The 25,967-nt window shown below is 44.7% G+C and overlaps 1 protein-coding gene across 3 annotated transcripts in view; it reads right to left on the bottom strand.

Moving 5' to 3' along the window:
- Window positions 1-24,117, bottom strand: part of LOC120943721 (aldehyde oxidase-like) — a 181,666-nt gene extending 157,549 nt beyond the window's left edge. For 2 of the 3 annotated variants that reach the window (XM_040357197.1, XM_040357198.1), the window contains exons 1-2: window positions 23,990-24,117; window positions 6,891-6,948 (exon numbers count right to left, since the gene is read on the bottom strand). In XM_040357197.1, the coding sequence (XP_040213131.1) occupies window positions 6,891-6,948; window positions 23,990-24,031 (100 nt within the window). In that variant the 5' untranslated portion in view covers window positions 24,032-24,117. The remainder of the gene's footprint in view (window positions 1-6,890; window positions 6,949-23,989) is intronic. The other variant, XM_040357199.1, reaches the window with a different exon arrangement.
- Between the last annotated feature and the right edge of the window lie 1,850 nt (window positions 24,118-25,967).

Genomic DNA, 25,967 nt, shown 5'->3' with positions numbered 1-25,967 from the left:
CCATCCAGTTCAACGGAAAAAAAAAGGGAATACAATCCTGTATACACAATCCTATACCCACAGTTGGTGCAGAGGAAGGCAACAACCGAAATAAAGCATGAGGCCTTAGATGTGGAGAGCCCAAACATGCATCTCTTGAAGATAAAGATAGTTGCTCTTATACATTATATTACACACTATTCTTATATAAACAAGACTTTCCTCTAAATGCTTTAGTCAGTTTAGAAGTTAAACGTGTACCTGGACATTTGAGATTAGTTTGAATGTGCACTGTTCAGAACCAATTAAAAATGCAACACGTACATGTTATAAACACTCCACAAGCTAATATCAGACCAAAATACAAATGTTAACACTTAATGTTAATTTTACCTTGAATGAACATTAATGTGTAGAGGAATAAATGGCCCTATTCTTAGTCCCAGTAGTGGGTATAATTTCATAGGAAGCCACTGTGTTTTTCCACATTGTTAGTCCCGCAGTGTAATGTCTATCCCTAGATCCTCCTTGTGGTTTGCTGGGCAGTAGGCCCTGTCATTCCCATGCTAGGGATATATAATGATCAGACTCTGGGTAGCGAGGGTCTTTTTGCCAGGAGCCATTAAGTGTAGAATCATGTAGGCCTTGATAGCCTTAACCAGGTTAAAAAAAAACAAAAAAAAAAACACAACAACCCTTGTGCTCAAATATATGAGCAAAATACAATCATAAACTGCTTTTTGCGCTATGGTGAAATTAAGTCGAGAACCACGATGAAAAACATACACACGACCGTTTTACCTCGGCAAAAAAGCTCTGCCACCAAGTTTCTTGATGGATTTTGTCGAGGAAAACGGTCGTGTGTACGAGGCCTAAGAGTTACAAAGTCAAAATTTACCAAGTTATCATTCACGTATTGAAATATGGTATTTTGTAGGGCTGTTACTGATTACAATTTTTGTGTTCAATTAATCGATTTTTTTTTAATCGATTAATCGGCTAATTTCAATTACTTAGAAAATAAGACTAATATCCACAATCTCCCCCACTGTAATATCCGCAATCTCCCCCACTGTAATATCCGCAATCTCCCCCACTGTAACAGACATCTCCCCCCCTGTAACAGACATCTCCCCCCACTGTAATATCAGACATCTCCCCCCACTGTAATATCAGACATCTCCCCCCACTGTAATATCAGACATCTCCCCCAGCAGACATACCAGAATAGAAGCCAGCAGACCCCCTCCGTCTGGATCCACGAGCAGTTGAGGGGTAATGACGTCAGCGCGCCGCTCTAGGAGCTCACCTAGGCCGCCGCCGGGTGGACCAAGATGGCCACCGCTCCGGAGCTAGGCTGAAGCCACAGACTTTCCTATGGGCGAGGCAGCAGAGGCGGAAGACGACGGAGAGGTAAGTAACCGATCAAAATAATTTTAAACGATCAAAAAAATTAACGATTAATCGAAGGATTAATTGTTAATTTCCGCAGACCTAGTATTTTGTAATAAGAGCTTGTGTAGAAATGTGATTATCATCACATATCTTTGATATTTAAAACTATATCAATATTTGTATTATCACCAAATATACCTGATATTTTTGTACACTGAATTTTAAGTTAATAAATATAAGTTTTTAGCATATCGTTGTGTCACTTGTCTTCAAAATAGCATGGATAAACAAGCTTGAATTACTTGGTTGTATTTGTGGAAAACTTTGAAAATCTCCCAAAACATAGGTTTGCATATTTCCATATCAGTAATTGTATTCACCACATCTAACACCACCAAACACACCTACAATGAACTACAATTAGGCAACCTGTGCTGTTTTGCTCATATAAAATAGAAGTTCGTAGTTGGGCATTCAGGAACAAGCACCTATACAGCTTAGAACTGTGAAAAGAAACTGAGAACCACATTTGGCCTTTGCTGCACTGATGCAGGAAGAACAAACAGCAAGCTGTAGATGCAATGCAAACACCTTGTCCTAGACTTTTGCTCTAAAAAACGATATTTTAAATGCATGATATTTTGCAAAAAAAATTTTTATCTAATAAAGTAATTTCTCTGCATAAAATAATTTCTCAGTTTCAGGAGGTATCTTACTGAATACTATATAGTAGTAATTTAGGCTGATGTGACAAATGTGCTTTGAGTGGCAGGAAAAGCACAACACTTGGTTAATACAGTTACTGTACGGTATTTAACCGTAGAAAACAATAAGCCTTGTAAGCAATCGTTATACTGATCAACCTTCTGCTATCAGCTGCAAGCACTAACACATCCCTATAGATCCTATGAGATATAATAATAAACGCTCAATATATTTGCAAAATACAATCATAAAATGCCCTCTGCTACAGTTAAGTCCATATGCTGTGCACTAATACAAGAAGTTACAAAAAAATGAACATTGAAAAAAATTATGCACAGAACCCCATTGAGAGAAATGCACAGGCAAGTCAAGAAGCTATACACACCACATTAAGGAATAGATCCACATTTAACCATAAGATTTTGCTCATAAGTGTGTGAATACGTTTAAGAAACTGGTCACGACAGAATTAGAACAATTACTGGTGAAAAGGTATATGAGTCACAGTATATCAGAAAAGGCATCAAACTGATAGAAGCCAGGAAAGATGTTGTGATCCGCCCTGGCAGATGGGGGGGGGGGGTATTGTAGTTTTGTCGAAAGAAAGTATAGACAAGAAATGGCTAGGATTTTGGGGAACATACTAAGCCCACAAAGTCATATATATATATATATATATATATATATATATATATATATATATATATATATAAAAAAGTGGAAAAAATTGAATATGGAGCTAAAAAAGAAAAAGGAATTCTAAACAAAAAAGGAAGAGAAGTATTTAGTACCTTCAGCATGTAGGCTACCCCATAATATACCATGTACCATAAGTTCATAAAGACAAAAGAAGTCCTCCAGGTAGACCAATTGTTAATAGGATTGATTCATTAACAGCCCGATTGGGAGAGTATATAGATTTCTATTTGCAACACAAGCTTTTCTTAACCTCCCTGGCGGTATGATTATGTCTGGAATTTTGTACCAAAAGCGGTACAATTTTTAGCAATTTTTTTCATGGAAATTTGGTTATATGTATTGTAGGCCTGCAATTTTAAACCTGACCAAACAAGACTCTAGTAGACATCCCAGATGTGATAAAATTTGAAACACAAAATCATTAATTATAATCTAATAAATAATATAATTTCATTCAATAATGTAATAAAAAATAATGAAATTTGTCAAATAAAGAAAATTCAATAAACATCCTGAGTGTGATAAATTTTGAAGCATGGAACTGGACAAAGTCCGACGTCACAATCAGGACAATAGAACCTTGTTTCTTTTCGGACTTTCTTTCCATTGCCATCTCTCTTTGAACAGCAAACCATGCACATCCTGGTAGGTACATCCTGCTGCCTTTTTTGCGGTAAAGTGACGACCAGTCAGGCGTTCTGGGTTGACAACGTCAACAACAGGTCGTACGGGTCTGTTCACAGCTACTCATGGCGTCTGGTGGTTGACAAAAATCTGCTCAGCCACCTTCCAGATAAATTCAGAATGAACAAGAGGTATGTCACGCCTTGCTCTGTATAGGATATATGCATTCTAAAGGCATTGTTTCAGAAGATGCCTGAAAATCTTCTTATAATATTTTTTTGCTGTTTGCGCATAGCCGGGTAAAATGTCATTGCCTGATCAGCTCGGTCCACACCTCCCATTGTGTTATTATAGTCGATTACGACTTGCGGCTTCAGCACATCTTTCCCACCTTTTGTGCGGACCATGGCAGTGGAGGTATTGTGCACAGTACTCATGAGACACACGTCCTTCTTGTCTCGCCATCGCATTGGCATCATTTTACCCTTCTGAAAGGCAACCAGTTTTTTCTTAGTAAACATAGATGGCATGTCACATCGGTTAGACCCAACGGTACCATACGCATCAGTTTTGTTTTGTAGCAATACAGTTCTGGAGACGTGTAGAAATTGTCCGTGGTCACACAATATCCTTGGTTCAGCAATGGCTCCAACAGTGTAAGGACAGATGATGTGGTCAACTGGTCATCCCATAGCCGCTGTACCTGTGGTGGAACTTTGTGCCTTTACCGGTGTAAATGACAGAATTTCAGATGTATCCGGTGGATGACTCGCAGAGCATGTAGAATTTGATGCCAAACCACGCTCCTTTGGATGCAATAAACTGTATCCAGCTTAGGCGTCCCTTGTAGGCCGTCAAACTTTCATCCACGCTGACGTCCCTTTCTGGCACGTAGGCCTGCTGGAAATTGGTCACAATCATTTGGCATACCTCCCAGATTTTTTTTAGTTGGGCACAGGATGCGTGGCCTCATCAAATTCTTCATTGTTCGTTAAGTGGAAATACTTAATGATGAGAGAAAAAACGGTATTCTGACATCACTGTGCCAAAAAACTGAGTGGCCAGTAACTTATTGGTTTTCCAGTACCATTTCTGGAGCAGTTTCCCCACCACCCCCTGAAGAATGATGAGTCCCAGAAACTGGCAGATGTCCTCTTTAGTCACCGGTTCCCACTTTCTGCTTCTGGAAAACCTGGCATGCAGCGTAAGGGATTGCTGATCATGGTAGAGATTTGTCTCTGTGACAATTTTTTCAATTACCTCCTCAGTGAGGAATAATTGCAGGTATGCCAGAGAGTTGTCACGCTCAACATCTATCTTCATCCCAGGTGATCCAGTGAACGGGAATCCTGGGGGCGCTACCTGGTCCGTATCGCAGTCTATAGGGCACCAAGTGCGCACATCGCTGAGGTCAGGTGCAGGATCATCGCCGATGTCACTTGCCAGATCAGTATCAGATGACAAATCTCCCCACGACTCACTATCGCTCAGTTCTGCGAGCAACTCCGTGTCGCTGTCACTTAACTGGTCCAAAAGCGCCTTTGTAGTAAAGTGGCGCTTTTTTGATGCCATGTTCTAAATATTTTATGGGCACAAATGACAGTAAAATGGCAGGCAAGGGGCACTGTACAGTGATAAAGTGTCAGATCTCAAATAATACAGTGTAATCTCTCAGATTACAATGTATCTCCTCCTTTTATGTGTGTGTGTGTAACTTTTTCAATTTTGAATTACCCGCCCAGTTCAGCTCCTATGCACCGCTGCTGCTCGCAGGGAATGGAACCAGGAAGTCAGATAATGGTCGGCGCTCTCGCCGGTGATCTCGCTGGCGATCACAGCAGGAGGACATCATCGCTGGATCGCCAGGAGAAGGTAAGGGGACTCCGCTGCAGGCTCTACAATGTTCCCCCGAGCGTGACTCGGTGTTACCACTCCTAGCAGAAAAAATCAACCTGAGTCACGCTCGGGAATACCGCCAAGGAGGTTAAAGACAAAACACATTTTGCTGCTACTACAGGAGTTTGAGGCTGGAGAGGATACAGCAATGGCGACAGCAGATATGAAATCACTGTATACAAATATAAACCATAAAAGAGCGATGGAGGCTGTAAAATGGGCATTTACGGTGATAAAAAAAAAAAATGTAATCTTAGCACCAAACATAGAACATTTATACTCAAGTGTTTGGATTTTTGTTTAAGACATAACTATTTGAAGTCACAAGTATTTGAAAGCAACAGCATGAGAAAGTCAGCGATAGGGGATTTGGAGTCACCTTTTATATATCATGCTTGTTTTTCTGATACTAAGAACAAATATATGTATTTGATTGGTAAAACAATTCTTAAGAATTAGTCACATTGAGCAATCTTTAAGCTAGAAACTCTGCTTGTACGCAAGGCTTGAGATGCAAGTTAGAACAGGATAGGCCTGCGAAAAGAAGAAAAGAAAAAGGCGCACCAGCCTAGTGTGTTACCGTTATACCAAATTTAATAGAATAAAATGTATAAAAACCCTACTCACAATGGTAGTAGAAAGAATCACAGTATAGGCTTAATCGACATAAGCTGTAGTGGATTACCCTCGAACCACACTCCAACAGGGGGGGGGGGTCACCGCCGGCTGACGCGTTTCGAAGCTCAAAGCCTCTTCATCAGGCTGGGCTCTGATGAAGAGACTTTGAGCTTCGAAACGCATCAGCCGGCGGTGACCCCCCCTATTGGAGTGTGGTTCAAGGGTAATCCACTACAGCTTTTGTCAATTAAGCCTATACTGTGATTCTTTCTACTACCATTGTGAGTAGGTTTTTTATACATTTTATCCTATTAAATTTGGTATAACGGTAACACACTAAGCTGGTGCGCCTTTTTCTTTTCTTTTTGTTTGCCACTAGGATATCCCCATCCATGAAGGGCAGCAAGGCCGGTGTCACCGTTGTTGGTATTTTTTCCATGGATCATTGATTGTTTGGCAATCCACTCGTGCGCAGGAGAGTTTGTTTTCTGTGTTCTAAAGGATAGGCCTGCGGCTTGGCGAATAAACCACAGTTGTTGCAATATGTGTCAATATATTTGCTAATATTTGCTGAAATATGCAGAAATGTTACACAGGAAAAGTCGAGATACAAATGTGCTAAGAATTTGCTAATATGGTTGAAACATATATTTTTATCTGTCACGTACGCATTATCTCCAGGCAAACTTGTATAATAATATACTGTAATACGATTGGTCCACGAACAACATATAACCGACCGATGCCTAAAAATAAATCGTAATCTTGCTACACTCAATACTTGTGTTAGTGTCTTGATTACCCGATCGATCGTAGGAGTCCACGCACTCAGATCAGAGCTCACAGAACAGAACAAGGCAAAACCTTACAGTCAGCACAATCATATTGACATATAGGTCAAAATGATATTTAATCGACATTGGGATGTCGTTTATTATGGTTTTAGAATTACCACTGGAAGGACACAAGGATACGTTTTCTTCTCAGGTAGGGCAGCAACATTTCCTCTGGGTCTGCATTCTGTTCAGTTATCTATGATGCAGAAATAAAGATGAAATGTTAGACAGGAGAATTGTTGACTTGTGCACAAAAAGGTCTGGGAATTTCTTAGGAAAAAAACGTGACACAAAGCGCACAAATAAAAATTGTATAGGTGATCATCTTTAGGAGCAACCCCACTACATACACAAAAATGGAACTGGAGTGAGCTAAGCCTAATCTTAACCTTGTACATGTTGATAAAGTCGATAAGTAACTGAGGCGTACATTTTATCTGAAAGGCAATAAATATACCCTTCTTGTTCAAATTTGAAAACTTGATCCTGCCCAAAAAATAACTATGCCGCTGCTTTCCAGATAGAACATCGACTAGTAATCTATCCAATATAGTTTCTGAATTTGCACAGAACCTCTCAGATCTTTATGACCCCATCAACTTTCTCCTCTTCATCGCTAGCCGATGATATGCTCTTCTGTGTGCCACTCTCACAAATTTAGGATGCTTTTTAGGAAGACATGGAGCTGCTGATAGAATTGACCAAAGTCAACAGCCGATAAATGTCCTGGCCCTGATGGCTTTACAGTCACATATTACAAAAAATATGTGTAACTCCTTGTCCCTATGCGGACGGAAGCCTTTATTTCAGAGAGAACCACTGCTTTTACCAGGAATCCATCAAAGGAGTGTATGATTCTAAAACTGAACAGAGATTACAACAATTGGACCAAATATCTTATTTCGCTACCTAATGTAAATGTTAATTTGTTAAGAAAAATTTGGGCCACCAGACTGAATGCAGGTATTGGACAATTGATTCACAAAGATCAAGTATTGTTCATGCCTCGTCAAGCACATGACCACTATTTAAATCAAGGTGGCATGCAAACACAACATACTATTTATATTACAAAAAATCAATGAAAAGAATTCATGGACAGCCACACACCAAAATGAATCTAAAAAGGTAGCCTTTATTGGTGTAAAAAGGATAAAAAGCACTACACAGCACAGCAAGCAGTGAGGTAAAAATCTGACGCGTTTCGCACAAACAATCAGTGCTTAGTCATAGCTAAAACATAATAAAATGTATTCTAAATATATACTGATTTAGAGGTGATCACATGAGCCATTACCGCCAATGATGTTCACCTGCCACCTAAATGCTGACAGGTAACAGCTGTGGACATCAGAGGCAGGAGTGGAATCAATGGAAAACAACAAAATAAAACAAAATGATTCTAAATTATTCTTGTTGACAAAGTCAAATTTAAAATATAACCAATATATATATATTGAGTTGGTATGCATTTATGACAAAACGCTTAGTTGTAGAGGCAACATTTCCATGGTGGATCAGACATTCTAGGACACATAAATCTCACTTTATAATCAATGTGCATCATGTGCAAGGAAGTGTGTTGAGAGTGAGTGTGTGCATAAATTAATAAATATAAATGTCGGATGATAAGACTCATACTATATATACAGCGGCAAACAAACAAACAATATTGAAACAAACAATAAAGACTCCAAACATATGTGAAAGAAAAGTGACATAGATGTATATTGATAAATATACAAAAAGTGTTTGAATGATGTGAGGAAAAATATATTGTTTGATAATATAAGAATAAATTAATCAATGTTGTTGTGGTTTATTCAAAAACCATTGTGAAACACAAGATGTGAATAAGTGTAGTGATGAACAACGTGAACATGAGATGAAGTGTGAGTGACAATGTATCAAGTAAAACAATGTAGCAATTTAGAAGAAAGAAAGGAGTGAAGATATGGCATGATCTCAAAGTGTAAATCAGTGTTATATACTTATTGAAATCCAAGAAAAGATGGACATGAAAATAGAGAAAGAAGAAGGGAGAAACGAAAGGGAAAAAAAAGGAAAGAAAGAAAAAAAAAGAAGAAGAAAGAAGAAGAAAGAAGAAAAAAAGTGAAAAGAAATAAAAGTGAGAAATAGAATGAGAGAAGAGAAAGAAGAGTGAGGATAAATGGCCGGTATTTCAAGGGATTCGGCTGAGAAATTGATAAATCAGTGAATGTGATTGCTGAGATCTGTGCATGTATGTCCAAAGCACAGAGTCGTGAAATATGCCCGATTGAAAGAACAATAAACGTGCAACAGACAGTACTACTAAAAGGGGAAAAAAAACGAAAGTATATATGTGTCTAGATAAAGAAAAAAGACATTTGGGGGTAGATCCACAGTCAGCGGCGCATTATTCCGCCGGGCGTAGCGTATCTAAGATACACTACTCCGCCGTAATGTACTTTTTTTTTTGAATCCTTAAAGAATCCGCGCCATAAGTTATGGCGGCGTAAGGGCGCGCAATTCAAATCGTTGTGATGGGGGCGTGTTTTATGTAAATACGTTGTGACCCGACGTAAATTACGTTTTTTTTAACTGAGCATGCGCCGTCCGTGGGGGTATCCCAGTGCGCATGCTCGAAATTAAACCGGAACAAGCCAATGCTTACGACGGTGATGTCATTCTACGCAAATCCCTATTCGCGAACGACTTACGCAAACGATGTAAAAAATTCAAATTTTGACGCGGGAACGACGGCCATACTTAACATTGAGTACGCCACCATATAGCAGCTTTAACTATATGCCGGAAAAAGCTGAATGCAAACGACGTAAAAAAATGCGCCGGCCGGACGTACGTTCGTGGATCGCCGTAACTAGCTAATTTGCATACTCGACGCGGAATTCAACCGAAACGACACCTAGCGGCCGGCGGAAAAATGCACCTAAGATCCGACGGCGTACTAAGACGTACGCCTGTTGGATCGATCCCAGATGCAGTCGTATCTCGTTTTGTAGATACAAAACAAAGATACGACGCGGGAACTTTAAAATTACGCGGCATATCAATAGATACGCCGGCGTAACTCTTTTGTGGATCTACCCCTAAGATCTGAAATGATCTTATGTATATGAATGTTATACCAGAACCAAGAGCAAAGATCCCCACGAGACCGACATTAGATAGTAAATTGCTCCATTTGCTTGATACAAACTGGGATATGATGTAAAGACCTCATTAAATAAGGTGTAAAAACCTGCACCTCAATTCAGTGTGGTCAAAAGAAAGAGTATAATATATAAAGAAAAAACACACAGGGTAATATTGGTCAGTGTATAAAAACTAAATTGACATGTTTCAAAATACTAATATTTTGTGAATAATACACATCATATAAATAAAATGTTGAGAGAGCAGATAAATAAGGCATACTCTCTCTACAATAAGCTAGTGACCAAATGAATGCCCTCAATATTATGTATGGATAGAACCCTCAAGATGCATGTTGCATGCATACTATGCCATCGGTCAATGTTTGACAAATGCATGAAACATAAAGAACCATGGTTACCAGCCGTTCTGTGGGCCTAATCGAGATCGTGCGTGTATGGTTGATTGTCGAATATCCGATCCAATATTTGGACTGGTGAACCCACATGAAGTGTTATGTCACATATGTTAACATTATCACTCTCCAAATAAGATGTAAAATAATTTATATGTATAGAGAGGAAGCATGGGGGATGCATGTGTAAACAAGCATCTCCCCGTTCTGCCTAGTGACACTGATCGTCTGCTCCCTCTAATCGGGAGTAGGGATGAGCTTCGTGTTCGAGGCAAACTCATGCTCGACTCTAACATTGTATGTTTGACCGTTCGTCGAATTATAAACGTTATGGCCCGTTCGTGCCAAATTCAAGTGGCGTGTCACGGCTCATAATTCACTGCGGCATCGCTGTGCATTGCTGGCTGATGATTGGCCAAGCATGCACTATGACCCGCATGCTTTGGCCAATCACAGAGCGCAAAAAATGGAGAGCCATAAATGGGCAAAATCAGGGTGGCTTTGGCCAATTATGTCTCAGGGGGTTTAGTGCCCTGGCGGCCTTGCCGTGGCGGCCTAGTGTAGTGCGTTGCGGTGGAGAGAGGGAGGGAGAGGGGAAGAGGGGGAGGGAGAGAGTCATTTAGTTTGAGTTAGAGCAGGCAGGCGGGTCAGTTACAGTGTGTAGTGGATATATATGCATCCCAGGTGTTGTGTATATATATTTATACACTGTATTGAGTTTAGCTAGATCCACTCTTCCTAATATACTGACAGGCAGGCAGGTGATTGTGCTAGCTGCAGTATTTTCACTTGGTGTACTGTGTCCTCTGCACAGTGTGCACCTAAAGCTACGTGAATACAATTGCTGTTGTTCTCATATTAATACCACAGGCAGTCACTGATCAGTAAGTATTTTCACTTGGTGTACTGTGTCCTCTGCACAGTGTGCACCTAAAGCTAAGTGAATACAATTGCTGGTGTTCTCATATTAATACCACAGGCAGTGATCAGCAACTATTGTCAGTATTTGTGCAGCTACATCTCCCTGCAGGCCATTAGTAAGTTTGGAAGGACAACAAGGAGAGGCAGAGAGTCACAAGGGCAAGCAGGATCTGCGTCTAGAGGCAACAGTGCTGGTCGTGGACACGGTGCATCCTCATCAGCATGTGGCCGTGGGACACGCTCATCCTTTTTTTTCCAGCAGCTGGCCGTGGTGAGCCGCAACATGCCAAACACTTGGTAGAGTGGATGACCAAGCCGTCCTCATCCTCTCTCACCCAGCCTTAGGGTACTTTGTCTGGCAAAGCAGCTGCCAACACGGCCTCTTCCCTCTGCTCAATGGCATCAGTCACTACTTCCCTAGCCCCACCATGTCCTCCGATGATGGTACACAGCTAGAGGAAGGCAGTAACGTGAACCCAGAGAGAGGGGGTGCCCAAGAAGGACAGCAATCTGGCAGTCATGTTCCCCCAGCTGCAGCATACTGCCAGGTTTTCTACAGTGATGAGGAGGGAGGGGATGATGAGGTGACTGAGTCCACGTGGGTGCCTGATAGCAGTGAGGAGGAGGAGGCACATCTCCAACGAGGCAGGATGCCCTCCAGGGGCCAGCATAAGGGCAGCACACCGACTGCATCACAACGCAGAGCTCCGCATGTGCAGGGCGCTGCTGTCTCTCCACGTTATTCAAAAAGTTCTTTGGTGTGGGCCTTTTTTGAGACGAGTGCATCAGATCGCACCGCTGCTATTTGCAACATATGTTGCAAGCGTATCTCGCGTGGCCAAAACATCACCCACTTGGGCACCACATGCTTGACCAGACATATGTCGACCTGCCATGCAGTTCGTTGGAAAGCGTACCTCAAAGTCCCACATCAAAGAACAAAGCTGACCTCTCCTTGCTCCTCATCAGCTGGGATCTCCAACCACACTATACCTTCAGTCCTCTCTGAAGCCTGCACTGATAGGACTGAAGGTGTAGAATTAGGTGTGTCACAGCCAAGTACTTGCGGGCAATCTACTATCAGTACACCGATGTCAGATTGTACCAGGCAAATTTCCCTGCCCCAGCTGCTGCAGTGCCAAAAAAAGTTCTCTCCCAGCCATCCACATGCCCAGCGGTTGAATGCTAACTTAGCTAAATTGCTAGCACTTCAACTGCTGCCTTTTCAGTTGGTAGACTCTACCCCCTTCCGTGAGTTTGTGGAATGTGCGGTACCTCAGTGGCAGGTCCCCAAACGCCACTTTTTCTCACGGAAGGCGATTCCGGCTCTCTACATGCATGTGAAAGGCAATGTCCATGCCTCGCTGGACAGGAGGAGGGGGATAGGCAAGAAACAGAGCCTCTTCTGATAGCGGCGGCTCGAGGAGGGAGGGGCAGCACAGTTTCTTCTCTTCAGACCTAGTTGTCCGCCCCCCCCAAAAAAACTGTAGAAAATATTAAAACATCTAAATATGAAACTACTACATTTAGTGTACAGGTGGTGGTGATAGGGAACAAGTGTGCAGGTGGTGGTGATGGGGGGCCAGTGTGCAGGTGGTGGGGGGCCAGTTTGACAGGTGGGGGGCCAGTGTGATAGGTGGTGGGGGGCCAGTGTGCAGGTGGTGGGGGCCAGTGTGATAGGTGGTGGGGGGCCAGTGTGATAGGTGGTGGGGGGCCAGTGTTCAGGTGGTGGTGGGGGCGGGCCAGTGTACAGGTGGTGGGGGGCCAGTGTACAGGTGGTGGTGGTGGGGGGCCAGTGTGATAGGTGGTGGGGGGCCAGTGTGCACGTGGTGGTGGGGGGCCAGAGTACAGGTGGTGGTGGTGGGGGGCCAGTGTGCAGGTGGTGGGGGGCCAGTGTGACAGGTGGTGGGGGGCCAGTGTTCAGGTGGTGGTGGTGGGGGGCCAGTGTTCAGGTGGTGGTGGTGATGGGGGGCAGTGTACAGGTGGTGGTGATAGGGGACCAGTGTGCAGGTGGTGGTGGTGAGGGGCCAGTGTGCAGGTGGTGGGGGGCCAGTTTGACAGGTGGGGGGCCAGTGTGATAGGTGATGGGGGGCCAGTGTGCAGGTGGTGGTGATGGGGGGCCAGTGTACAGGTGGTGGTGATGGGGGGCCAGTGTACAGGTGGTGGTGGGCCAGTGTGCAGGTGATAGTGGGGGGCCAGAGTACAGGTGGTGGTGGTGGGGGGCCAGTGTGCAGGTGGTGGGGGGCGAGTGTGCAGGTGGTGGTGGTGGGAGGCCAGTTTACAGGTGGTGATGGTGGGGGGCCAGTGTGATAGGTGGTGGGGGGCCAGTGTGCAGGTGGTGGGGGGCCAGTGTGCAGGTGGTGGGGGGCCAGTGTGACAGGTGGGGGGCCAGTGTGATAGGTGGTGGGGGCCAGTGTACAGGTGGTGGTGGTGGGGGGCCAGTGTGCAGGTGGTGGGGGGCCAGTGTGGCAGGTGGAGGGCCAGTGTGATAGGTGGTGGGGGCCAGTGTACAGGTGGTGGTGGTGGTGGGGGGCCAGTGTGCAGGTGGTGGGGGGCCAGTGTGATAGGTGCCAGAACTCCACTCACTGTGTTGGTCATTATGGTCACCTGCCAAGGGGCGGGACAGCCTCCACAGTTATTGGGAAGGGATTCCCACACTTCTCTCGCGCCTTCCTTTTAGAAAATTGTGACAGGCAGACTGGGGGGTGGAGCAGAGTGCCCACGAAGACGCCGCTCTCTGTGTGTGAGTGGAGCTGAGGCGGACAGCCGGCTGTGGTAGTGTGCTCTCCCCGTGCGCGCCCCCCCTGCATGCTGGAATACAGGGGAACGAGGCACTGACAAGCTCCCTGCCTGCGCCCTAGGCGGCAGTGCGCCAGCCCTGCTGATGGGGCCCCAGGTGAACGTGGGCCCCCCGGGCTGTGCCCAGGGGTGCCCGCTCATTAAGACGGCCCTGCAGGCAGCGTGGAAAGTGACTATCTACATCTGGTAGCAGGCGACAGTGGCAAGTGACACGTCAGGGCTCCCACTGATTCTACATTATGGTGAGTTGAACTATTTAATTTATAACTACAATGTAATATCAGAAAAAATGTGCTTCAATCACCCTGACACCATAACAAGCATGGTCCCGGGATGATTGAATCGCTAAAACCAGCCATTGCCCACGAAAAATCGTGACCCCCCCGGTCCTTGGCACAATTTTCTTCCACGCAGCCGGTCCCCAATGCCAAAAAGGTTGGGGACCACTGCTCTACATCATCTCTCTCTCACATATATAAATGCGTTGAGCTACTAGGGGTGGGCGCATTAAAACATGCGACCAAACCCTAGCGATAAAATTAGACGTAAAGATACCAATGCACAACTGTATGCAAGTGATTATCAGTACTGGACCCCAGGCGTCACACCAATCAGGGAACAGGAGTTTGGGGTTCTCCACATCATATCACCTTAACGTAAAGAATGCATTAGGTCACTAAGGGAATAGGTATGAAATACCTCAATGCTTAGCATAGAACAGTTAGGCCGGGTACACACGGGCAAACATGTACGATGAAACCGGTCCGTCGGACCGTTTTCACCGTACATGTCTGCCCGGGGACTTCTGTACGATGGCTGTACTAACCATCGTACAGAAGTCCGCGCGTAAACAATACGCGGGGCGTGTCTGCGCCATCGCCGCGACGATGACGCGGCGACGTGGGCGGGCCTGCCTTTTAAATGCTTCAACGCATGCGTCAAAGTCATTCGACTCATGCGAGGGACGGCGGGCGCTCGGACATGTACGGTAGGTCTGTACTGACGACCATACATGTCCGAGCGGGCAGGATTCCAGCGGACGGTTTTAAAACAAGTCCAGGAATATTTGCCCGCTGGGAAAAGGCCCGGCGGGCAAATGTTTGCTGGAATTCTGCCCGCTCGCGCCTACACATGACCGAACATGTATGCTGAAACTGGTCAGCGGACCAGTTTCAGCATACATGTTTGGTCGTGTGTACGGGGCCTTAGGGTGAACATGTTCAGTAACTTAGGGCATGGGCCCTTTAACAAGTAAGAACTTATGTCAAGCACGTAGTAAATATGATTACTGGTAGCAAATAGTAGTTGCATAGGAGAGGCATGTGAAGCATATGCTTCAGTGTAATTCTCCCTGCTTGTTTTAGTTATATTGTATGTGTTAGAGGTAAAAAGGGTTCATGTGTTACAGGGTGATTGAGATGTTAATGACCCTTCTTCAGCCAGCTCCCTAGTTCAAATGGTAATTGATTTATTGTGTGTGTGAAGGAGACCGGCCTTACTGTTTACAATGATTAGATAAGTGGTATGTTAATTATTCTGATTGCTTCAGTGTAGTAATTACCTCCACTGATGTCATTATCTAAAGAAATGTGTCTGCATAGTCGGCTCCGACGTGTCTCCTATAATCTGTATGGGAACCCCCACTGTGTGAGGGGGGGCGGAGATTTCATTGTTCCTAACAGGTTGTAACCACATATAAGCTGAGAGTTGTGTCATTAAAGTGTCTTGTTCTAGCAGTAAGCCTGGACTCATGTGTGGCTGATTGGGGGTGATTCCATGGACCCCTACTTGTGGAATATTGGGTGATTTTCGTTATGGGAAGAAGGGACTGTTTGACGGGGATATCATACCAATACCGTCACAATTGGTGGCAGCAGTGGGATTTTCCCTTCTACTCTCCTTTACACCCGGATTCCAAGCAGACACTGGAAGAACTACTGGAAGTTCGTGGAAGGATTGCTAGCAACAAAACCAAGCGGGTCATCATAGCAGAATTAATGGAGATAGACCAGGAGGACGGGATTGCAGCAACGCCAGCAGTACAAGAGATGGAGACACCAGTGATTCAGGAAGAGGAATCGCCAGCCAACAAGCTAATGAGAGAGAAGCTAGCATGGTTCGGTCCGAACCCAACGGCGGATGTGGTGCTGAAAGTGATGGACCTGTTAGCGGAGGAGGCTGGCAGCAGTCCAACAAGCAGCCGCACATTCTCCAAACAGTGAGTACAGCACAGCAGACGCAAGGAAGATTCCGTTTAGCGCTTTTAAAGCTTTTGATGAAAAGGACTGTGAGATTGATAACTACCTGGCAGATTTTGAGTGACAATGTAACCTGCACCGAATAGCTAGAAGAGAGTGGGTTGCAATATTGTCAGGCAAACTGTCAGGCAAAGCTTCTGATGCTTTCCGGACCGTGCCAGATCAGGATATCCATAGCTACGCCCGGGTTAAAGAAGTGCTCCTGGCTCGTTATGCAGTAACCCCAGAGTCCCACCGACAGAAGTTCAGGGACTCACGCAAAACCACGGAAGACTCTTACGCGGAATGGGCATGCCAGTTATCCCTGTCGGCCTCTAACTGGGTTAACAGCAGCCAGGCCACCACCGCAGAGGACATTTTGCAACTAATGCTCCTGGAGCAATTTTACAATCACACTCAGACGGATGTCAAAGATTGGGTGAGAGATCGCAGGCCCATGACTCTACCAGAGGCCGCGAAGTTGGCGGATGAATATGCGGATACTCGCAAGACAAACCAGGTCACACCACGGGTACAACCTCCACGACCAACGGCGCCCTCACACCCACCAGCCGCTAGATACCAACCTCCTAACAGACCGATGACATCTAGCCCTCGCTATCCACGCCAGGAGGACAACGAACAACGCTGATTCCGGTGCAAACAGCTGGGTCACTTCAAGCAGAATTGCCCCATGAATGACAACACCAGGTCAAATTGGTCTCAACCTGGGTACCGCCCACCAGCAGCAGCCCATTGTGTAGACTCGGCTTGGGATCTCCAGGAGCTGGGTCAGGAAGAACCATTGGACACCCTTTACGAAGTCCTCACGGTACAATCTGTTATTACGGACAACAGGGAACACCATTGTCAGCTGGTCATGGGCGACAGCCATGAGCCGGAGGGGCCCTGGAGGGAGCTTGGCAGAAAGAGGCACCGACGGCTACCCCCCAAGAAGAAGAGGTCCTGGAAGCCGTATAACAAGCTGACCTGGGAGGAGAAGAAGAGACTGGAGGAGAGGGAGTCGCAGCGGGCGTCCCAGATGCGAGCCGAGATGTTCGCCAAGGGCCCACCGGTGGCCCCTTACACCACCACCCAGTTCCTGATGATGAAGGACCACATGGAGAGCCTGCAGGACATGAGCAAGCAGGATCTGATCCGTGAGTACATAGAGCTGGAGGAGTGCATAAGCCGCATGGAGGAGGAGAACAACCCCCCCAGGCTCCATGAACTGGAGATGGAGCTGGAGAAGCTCAAAGAGGAGAACCGGCGGCTGCGGAGGGAGCAGAGGGTGGCTGACCCAATGGGGCACTGATCCCCCCCCCCCGGACTCTGAGCACCAGTGCTACAGCATTTCAACAAATATAACTTTTTCTTTTTATGAATCTCCTGTGATTGTCACTTCAGAGCCATAACCTGCCCCCTCCCATAGCGGGACACCTAGATGGCGGCGCACAGACCCATTCGCCGTCTTCACACTGACTTCTGGTGACTCTGCAGATTGCACAAAGACTTGGGAACTGAACGGCGTGTGATCTGACGACCCGGTGGCATACCTGAGTCTGAAACAGTTGCCAAGGGAGGTCAGTCACGCCAAACGGAGTTAACATCGGACTAAAAGCTCTGAACCCGTCAACCCTACTGGACCAGGGAAGGTCCAACCGGGTTTGCCGGAGCAGGGAGAAAAAGGGGGGCCATTGTGAAGCATATGCTTCAGTGTAATTCTCCCTGCTTGTTTTAGTTATATTGTGTGTGTTAGAGGTAAAAAGGGTTCATGTGTTACAGGCTGATTGAGATGTTAATGACCCTTCTTCAGCCAGCTCCCTAGTTCAAATGGTAATTGATTTATTGTGTGTGTGAAGGAGACCGGCCTTACTGTTTACAATAATTAGATAAGTGGTATGTTAATTATTCTGATTGCTTCAGTGTAGTAATTACCTCCACTGATGTCATTATCTAAAGAAATGTCTCTGCATAGTCGGCTCCGACGTGTCTCCTATAATCTGTATGGGAACCCCACTGTGTGAGGGGGGGCGGAGATTTCATTGTTCCTAACAGGTTGTAACCACATATAAGCTGAGAGTTGTGTCATTAAAGTGTCTTGTTCTAGCAGTAAGCCTGGACTCATGTGTGGCTGATTGGGGGCGATTCCATGGACCCCTACTTGTGGAATATTGGGTGATTTTCGTTATGGGAAGAAGGGACTGTTTGACGGGGATATCATACCAATACCATCACAAGGCATATATAGCTCAGCTAATTAGAGAGTGTATGTCGCTTTAAGATACTCCACAGCAAACAGGCACAACAATCAGTCCCAAGCAGTATCTTAGTATGCAATAAGCCAGAGTTAAATGCAATAAATGTTTAAGAGCAATTATATGTAGCAGGTCTTCCTGTAGAACTACAAGTGAAACAATTGCTACTTAACCGTTTTGTAGGGCTTGAGTTTAGCTGCAAGGTACTTCGTAGTGTAAGGCGACAGCAGGGAAGAACTCCCAGGTTGTCCGCAGCAATGGCAGGCTGGACGCAGTGAAGGTCTTTGCTAGCTGGCCATAATGTTGCCTGTATTGTAGCGTGGCTGGTACGGCTGACAATAATAGAACAAGGTTTCTAGTTTAAATGAATGCCTTTATAGCCAGGTAACAGGTGCAGTGCATAAGCACTGATACAAGGCAGGGCAGCAATGATGTGCGGCTCACTTCCACATTCCAGGCAGGAACGCATGCGGCGTCGGGCGATGCCGTCATCACGCGGGCACCGTAAGCGTTCCAGCGTGGAACGCATTATGGATCTGAAAGCACCTGTTACAGAGGACGAGGAGGAGGATTGTGTCAGCATGGAGGTGGAGCCTAGCACTCAGCATCAGCAGCAGTTTTTAAGGGATCAATTACAGTCTCAAGAAACCCATGAACTTGTATGTGGCTGGGACATGGTGGCTGCGGATCATGTCGTCCTCAGTGACCCAGAGGACTCTGCACCGAATGCCTCAACAAACCTACACTGTATGGCCTCCCTGATCCTACAAAGCCTGCGGAAGGATCCTCGTATTCGTGCTATCAAGGAGAGGGATCATTACTGGCTGGCAACCCTCCATGATCCACGTTACAAGAGTAAGGTTGTGGACCTTATCTTGCTGGCGCAGAGGGAGCAGAAGATGAAACATCTTTGGGAGGCCTTGCAGAAAGGTCTGTGCAGCGCGTTTCCAGAGACTGGGAGGTTACAAAATCCTGTTACTGGACAACATGTTGCTGAGGCTTCGGTCAGTCAAACAAGGAGCGGTGGAGAAGGTGGCCGTCTGACCGATTCCTTCAGACAATTTTTTAGACCGCAGCCCCAAGGTATGACCGGTTCCAGCAACCATCGCCAGCGTCTGGTTTACATGGTGCGGGGATACCTAGGGGCAAGATCAGACTTGGACACCTTTCCCACCGAAAATCCTCTGGCATACTGGGTTTTGAGGATGGATCACAGGCCAGAGCTTGCACAATATGCAATTGAGCTACTGGCCTGTCCTGCATCCAGCGTTCTTTCGGAACGCACATTCAGTGCTGCTGGAGGCTTTGTAACTGATCACAGGGTGCCCCTCTCCACCAACTCGACTCTCCATCGACTGACCTTCATAAAAATTAATCAGGCTTGGATCACCACCAGCTACCAAGCACCTGATGCTGATGTAACTGAATAATAATATTTTGGAAATGTCAGATTCCTTCAAGACTGCCTATGCTGATGCTGAGTGACTATCCTGTCATGCTGAGTGACTATCCTGTTATGCTGAGTGACTATCCTGTTATGCTGAGTGACTATGCTTTTCCTCCTCAATGATCATGCTGATAGCCTGTAAGAACATTTTTGGTTCTGGGCACCGCCACCAGTGGCTAAGGCCCGATTTTTATGCCCCTGTTTAACAGGGGCGTGTACGTACAATTTTTGATGCAATACTTTCTCATTCCTGCGCTCCAACTAGAGTATCTGTGAGGGGTTGCTGTGTTGTGGAACCAGTGCCTAAGGCCCAATTTTTCTGCCCCTGTTCAACAGGGGCATGTAATTACAATTCTTGATCTAATATTTAACAGCAGGGCCCATTCCTGCGCCCACCAAGAGTATCTGTGAGGGCTTACAGTGTTGTGGCACCAGCGCCAAAGGCCCAATTTTTCTACCACTGACATGAGGTGAGGGGGTGGGGGTGGGGGGGGACCCATGCTATTTTTCTCAATGATTTTCATCCATATTGCAGGGACCAGACATTACATTAAAGCCGCAAGCAGTTTTAAATGACTTTTTTCCTATAGTAATGTCATTTTGTGCAGGGACAGTTCTAAACACGTGCCACTTCACAGGCATACTATAGACACCCAGCAGGTATGATATTTAAAGGAATTTTTCCAATTTTTCTGCCCCTGTTCAACAGGGGCATGTAATTACAATTCTTGATCTAATATTTAACAGCAGGGCCCATTCCTGCGCCCACCAAGAGTATCTGTGAGGGCTTACAGTGTTGTGGCACCAGCGCCAAAGGCCCAATTTTTCTACCACTGACATGAGGTGAGGGGGGGGGGGTGGGGGGGGACCCATGCTATTTTTCTCAATGATTTTCATCCATATTGCAGGGACCAGACATTACATTAAAGCCGCAAGCAGTTTTAAATGACTTTTTTCCTATAGTAATGTCATTTTGTGCAGGGACAGTTCTAAACACCTGCCACTTCACAGGCATACTATAGACACCCAGCAGGTATGATATTTAAAGGAATTTTTCCAATTTTTCTGCCCCTGTTCAACAGGGGCATGTAATTACAATTCTTGATCTAATATTTAACAGCAGGGCCCATTCCTGCGCCCACCAAGAGTATCTGTGAGGGCTTACAGTGTTGTGGCACCAGCGCCAAAGGCCCAATTTTTCTACCACTGTAGAACAATGGCATGTAATTACAATTCTTGATATAATAGTTCACAGCAGGGCATTCCAGCGCCCACCAAGACTAACTGTGAGGGTTTACAGTGTTGTGGCATCACCAATGCCTAGTGCCCAAATTTCTGTAGAGTATATACGGCAGGCCCCTACTTTCCAACATCCAACTTACAAACGACTCCTACTTGCAAACGGAAGGAGACAACAGGAAGTGAGAGGAAATCTACCCCTAGGAAGGGAAAATCTCTTCTGTAAGAGGTATCTCCTGTCCACTGATGCTTTATCACAATCCTTGTTTCACTAAAACATTTTTTTTTCAAAAAGACATTTGTCATTGGGACAGAAAGTGAGGTGCAATCTTCTGAACAGATGCGCACAGACAGCAAAACAAATGTTACAGGGGTGATAACCCTTCTCTATGTTCTCCAAAAAGCTTAAAAATAGATTTTTTGGCTGGAGCTACACTTTAAAAAAGTAAGAGTTCAAAATTACAAACAGATTCTACATAACAACAAACCTACAGTGCATGTCTTGTTTGCACCGCCTGTATACTGCTGTTCCAAGTATATAGGGCCAAAGGGGCTGGTAATGACATGAGGTGAGGGGGGGGGGGGGGGGGGGGGGGGACCCATGCTATTTTTCTCAATGATTTTCATCCATATTGCAGGGACCAGACATTACATTAAAGCCGCAAGCATTTTTAAATGACTTTTTTCCTATAGTAATGTCATTTTGTGCAGGGACAGTTCTAAACACGTGCCACTTCACAGGCATACTATAGACACCCAGCAGGTATGATATTTAAAGGAATTTTTCAAATTTTAACCACTTAAGGACCTTGCCTGTTTTTCAGACTTGGTGTTTACAAGATTAAAACCCCCAAACATTATATATATTTTTTCTAACACCCTAGAGAATAAAATGGCAGTCATTGCAATACTTTTTGTCACACCGTATTTGCGCAGCGGTCTTACAAGCGCACTTTTTTTGGAAAAAAAATCACTTTTTTGTATTAAAAAATAAGACAACAGTAAAGTTAGGCCAATTTGTTTATATTATGAAAGATAATGTTACGCCAAGTAAAATGATACCCAACATGTCATGCTGGGGGGGGAGGGATCTGGGGTCCCTCTTGTTAAAGGCGGCTTCCAGATTCCCCCTCACCCGCAGACCCCCACAACCACCGGCCAGGGTTGTGGGGATGAGGCCCTTGTCCCCATCAAAATCTAACACCATCCTTCCACCAAACTGACAATGCTGCTGTCCAAAAGTTGTCTTTGTTGCCCTTTCATCAAAAGTTTAAGCACTCTGACACAGGAGGTGTGTTACTGGCTGGATCTTAGTGAAAACTAATACAGCCACCACATTTAATAATTGGTAAGCTGAGATATTTTTGGTTTTGGGTTTAATACCGCTTTAAATTTAAGGAACTGCTTCAGAATAATGTTAAATTAGTATCATATTTCAGAGTGTGATACAGTGTTTGGTGTGTAACCATTTATTTTAATAATATTGTACAAAAAAAAAGTTGGCTGGAGTTTTTCACTGTCGGTTTCCAACTGTCAGTTTTCAGAAGCGTTCAGAAGAGGTTTTCAACTGCCCTATGTACTTGAGCCCTTAGTTATTTTTCTGTGTATTGGAATGTAGATAACGCTGGCATCATTACCTCTTGGCATCATGTTAAATATTTGGAGAGGTAGCGCTTCACTTTTAGTGCAGGGTTACACCAACGTGATGTCAGAGATCGCATGCAATCTGCACCGCACTGCTGTGCAAATCACATGCGAGGTCTGTGCAATGCGAATTCAGCTATACAGATTGTATGGCTGAATTTGCATTGCATTCAGACCAAGATCGTACATGACTTTTTAGGTCCACACCAGAATCAAATTTCATGGGTTTTCACACCCATGTGATCTGATTCCTGTCCAGATTGACAGTTCACATTGCGATATGCACACTGATCTGGGGTTGTCATTAACTTTCTATTGACACCCCTTCAGTGGTTCGCATAGGACAGTGTGAACTGCCTGTGGGTGACATGCGATGCTGGAACCCGTATTGGATTTGCACGAGTTCTCACATCGCAGCAGTGTGAATCGGCCCTTATTATAGCACGTTTGATTACTATATGTGGGAACACAATTGGTATTAGACAACCTCAAGCAAGCCTGTTAATTTGATTAACCCTTTTCTTCTAGAATCCCACATTGTAGCACAGAAGCCTTTATTATCTTTTTTGAGCAAAACTGGAGGAATATTTCACCTGTAAACATCTGAGAGATACAGGAAGCCAGCATATGACATGTTAACGCTCAGAAAATAACTGAAGATTATTTCTGGGTAAAACCCAGCGGGTCCCAAACCACTACTCAAGAATTCATCGATACAGTTTTAATTGGAGAAAAGGTAGTAATTAAAGTGCACCTATTAAGATATATTTATTATTTGGATAAAATATATTGTAATGTTAATAAATTCAAATACAAAACACAAATAGGCAAAAGTTATTGTTTTTTTTTAAATACAGGACTTTTTGTTTGAGCAACTATGCCTGTTAACTGTCAGCAAAGACACAACGACATGTAATATAGTATGTAGCAAAGGATTTACATGTTCACACTAGCATTGCAACTAATAAAAAAAAAAAAGTGTATTTGGATTTGCCAAATCAACATTAAAAATAGTATTCATGCCCAGCAAAAATGAACTGCGTTTTACCAAAAAAAGGTTGTCTTATCAAAAGGTCTTATTTTTTTTTTTATATAAGCCAATAATTTAACAAAAAACAGACGTAACCATTAATACTTACTTTCTTGCCATTCACAAAGAGGATAAGTTCTTTGGATTCCATGCCTTTCCACTTAGCTGTAGTTGCAGCTTTAGATCCAAGAAGGTATTTGGAAGCAACACACTGCTGATGTAAAATGTTCTAGTTATGGTGAAATGTTGGGAGGGGACAGAGATCACAGGAAACCAATCAGCATGCAGTCTACAAAACCAGGCAGAAGATAGAAGCTTACTTGTTTTATCTGCCTGTTGAGCCTTGATAAGTAAAGATTAACTAACTTTCACATCTAGTGTAAATTTATTTCTTTTTTTCAACTGTGCTTTATTTTTTCCGGTCTCGCTGCTGCAAAGAGTACTGCCTGATACCTAGGTAATTTATACAGCCGATGCTCCCCTGTTTTCAGGTATCAAAGGGTTTTAAATAGGGTTGTCCCGATACCACTTTTTTAGGACCGAGTACAAGTACCGATACTTTTTTTCAAGTAGTCGCCGATACCGAATACCGATACTTTTTTTAAATGTGTCCCCAAATGCAGCCATGTCCCCCCCATATGCAGCCATGTCCCCCACATATGCAGCCATGTCCCTCTAGCCATGTTCCTCACATATGCAGCCATGTCCCTCAAGCCATGTCCCTCACATATGCAGCCATGTCCCTCACATATGCAGCCATGTCCCTCTAGCCATGTCCCTCACATATGCAGCCATGTCCCTCTAGCCATGTCCCTCACATATGCAGCCATGTCCCTCTAGCCATGTCCCTCACATATGCAGCAATGTCCCTCTAGCCATGTCCCTCACATATGCAGCAATGTCCCTCTAGCCATGTCCCTCACATATGCAGCAATGTCCCTCTAGCCATGTCCCTCACATATGCAGCCATGTCCCTCTAGCCATGTCCCTCACATATGCAGCCATGTCCCTCTAGCCATGTCCCTCACATATGCAGCAATGTCCCTCTAGCCATGTCCCTCACATATGCAGCAATGTCCCTCTAGCCATGTCCCTCACATATGCAGCCATGTCCCTCTAGCCATGTCCCTCACATATGCAGCCATGTCCCTCACATATGCAGCAATGTCCCTCTAGCCATGTCCCTCACATATGCAGCAATGTCCCTCTAGCCATGTCCCTCGATGCGGCGGCGCGATGCGGCGGCAGCGGGGGGGGGGGGGGGGGGAAAGGGGGGGGAAGTATTCTATTTAGGTATCGGGGGTATTTGCGCGAGTACGAGTACTCCCGCAAATACTCGGTATCGGTCCCAATACCGATACTGGTATCGGTATCTGGACAACCCTAGTTTTAAATGTAGTAAGATGTATATTATATCATTCATAGATGGTTCAATGTATACAGCAGAATAAAATAAAGAGGACATCATACAAAGGCCATGTGCTTTTATAGTAGCAAAGTTAAATTAAATGAAATTTGTCATGGGTATCCTCCAGGATAGCAGTACATTTTTCATTGACAAGCGTCCCACAGATCCTTGATTTGACATCTTCAAAACTAAGAGATGTAGATTTCCACTCATGGGCATTTGTTTGGTAGTTAGGAGCACTTTTGGGCAAGTTAACCATATGATGGACTTGTGTCTTTTTTCAACCTCACATACTATGTAACACACACACTAATTATATCTATATATATCCATATTTATATATAGATATAGATAAATATTTATATATATATAGAGAGAGAAACATATTGCCCTTTTCTTAAGACCCTCTAAAGCAAAGAGCAGAGAAGGTCAAGATGCATTTCCATCCATAAATCTGCCCCCAGCTACATCACTAACCTAGTCCCAAAATACCAACCAAGCCGCTCTCTTTGGTCCTCCCTAGACCTCTTGCTCTCTAGCTCCCTTGTCACCTCCTCCCATGCTTGCCTCCAGGATTTCTCCAGAGCTTCTCCCATCCTTTGGAACTCCCTACCCCAATCTGTCCGACTTTAGCCTAATCTATCCATCTTTAGACAATCCCTATCCTGCTTCTAACTAA

Source organism: Rana temporaria, chromosome 6, assembly GCF_905171775.1.
Source record: "Rana temporaria chromosome 6, aRanTem1.1, whole genome shotgun sequence".
NCBI classification, from domain to species: domain Eukaryota; kingdom Metazoa; phylum Chordata; class Amphibia; order Anura; family Ranidae; genus Rana; species Rana temporaria.
The sequence above is the reverse complement of the archived record's forward strand: the minus strand, read 5'-3'. Positions and strand labels throughout refer to the sequence as shown.